Source organism: Chiloscyllium plagiosum, unplaced genomic scaffold (assembly GCF_004010195.1).
Source record: "Chiloscyllium plagiosum isolate BGI_BamShark_2017 unplaced genomic scaffold, ASM401019v2 scaf_2706, whole genome shotgun sequence".
Taxonomy (NCBI): domain Eukaryota; kingdom Metazoa; phylum Chordata; class Chondrichthyes; order Orectolobiformes; family Hemiscylliidae; genus Chiloscyllium; species Chiloscyllium plagiosum.
Genome location: NW_025210501.1, coordinates 18,540 through 19,689, shown reverse-complemented (window position 1 = coordinate 19,689; position 1,150 = coordinate 18,540). Strand labels below are relative to the sequence as shown.

Genomic DNA, 1,150 nt, shown 5'->3' with positions numbered 1-1,150 from the left:
GGATCCACGGAAGTCCTGCTCAGGGCCTCACTGAGAGCAGGCGCTCTCTACGGGATCATGCTGTGCAAGGCCGGGCAGCAATCATGCTCTGCAGGGAGTGTGTCAGGCCGGCAGGGTGTGGCATGTGCCTCGGAGTGTAATCCTCTGCTCGCCTTTCGCTTCCTCCTCCACTCTCAGATTCTGATGGATCGCTTCAACGCTGACAAACGCATCTTCTGCTTCATCCTGTCGACCCGCAGCGGTGGTGTCGGGGTGAATCTCACCGGCGCTGACACTGTGCTGTTCTATGACAGTGACTGGAACCCCACCATGGATGCCCAGGCACAGGATCGCTGTCACCGCATCGGACAGACCCGAGATGTACACATCTACAGGTAGGTGTGCCCTGGGGATGGGATGGCAGGGGACAGAGAGAGAGAGAGAGAGGGACAACTGCTGTCACTGCCAGGCTGAGGGCTGCCTTGGGCAGTTGGGTGGGAGAGAGGGGTATGAATGCATTGCGTGGGGGCTAGCACTGGTGAATGGAATACTACAGGTGTCTCTCAGGGCAGCGTCCCAGGCCCAACCATTTTCAGCCTCTTCATTGATGACCTTCCCGGCACCGTACGTGGAGATGCATTGCGACGGTCGCACAGTGTTCAGCACCGTTCACCGAAACAGTCCATGTCCGAATTCAGCAAGACCTGCACAATATCCAGGCTCAGGCTGACCAGGAATAAGTGCCAGGGAATGGCTATCTCTGACAAGAGAGAATCTTAACTATCACCCCTTGATGTTCAGCGGTGTTGCCATCAATGAACCTGAGACATTCAGCCCTCAGAGTGGAATGGTTTGGTGAGGGAGGTCGGTGTGGGCGAGGATTGGGGGAGATAGTGAGGCAGGTGGGATGCACTCCTGGAAGCTGATGTCGGGGGTTTGGGCAGGGGGCTATGGCCATGTCTTTGTTCAGACAACAGGTTCCTGATGCCCTTCTCTCCCTCTCTTTCCCCCCCCCCCCGTTCCCTCTGGACCCACCCCCTCAGGCTGATCAGCGACCGGACAGTGGAGGAGAACATCCTGAAGAAAGCCAATCAGAAACGGATGTTGGGAGACCTAGCCATCGAAGGAGGAAATTTCACCACCACCTTTTTTAAAGAGGTACTGCTGGGGC

General features: G+C 56.8%; 1 protein-coding gene across 1 annotated transcript in view; it reads left to right on the top strand.

Annotated features, from left to right (window-relative positions):
• Positions 1-147: 147 nt before the first annotated feature.
• The window catches only part of LOC122546920 (helicase SRCAP-like), a 2,852-nt gene continuing 1,849 nt past the window's right edge, over positions 148-1,150 (top strand). Inside the window, exons 1-2 of the mRNA XM_043685530.1 lie at positions 148-374; positions 1,023-1,137. Of these exons, the coding sequence (XP_043541465.1) occupies positions 184-374; positions 1,023-1,137 (306 nt within the window). The 5' untranslated portion in view covers positions 148-183. The remainder of the gene's footprint in view (positions 375-1,022; positions 1,138-1,150) is intronic.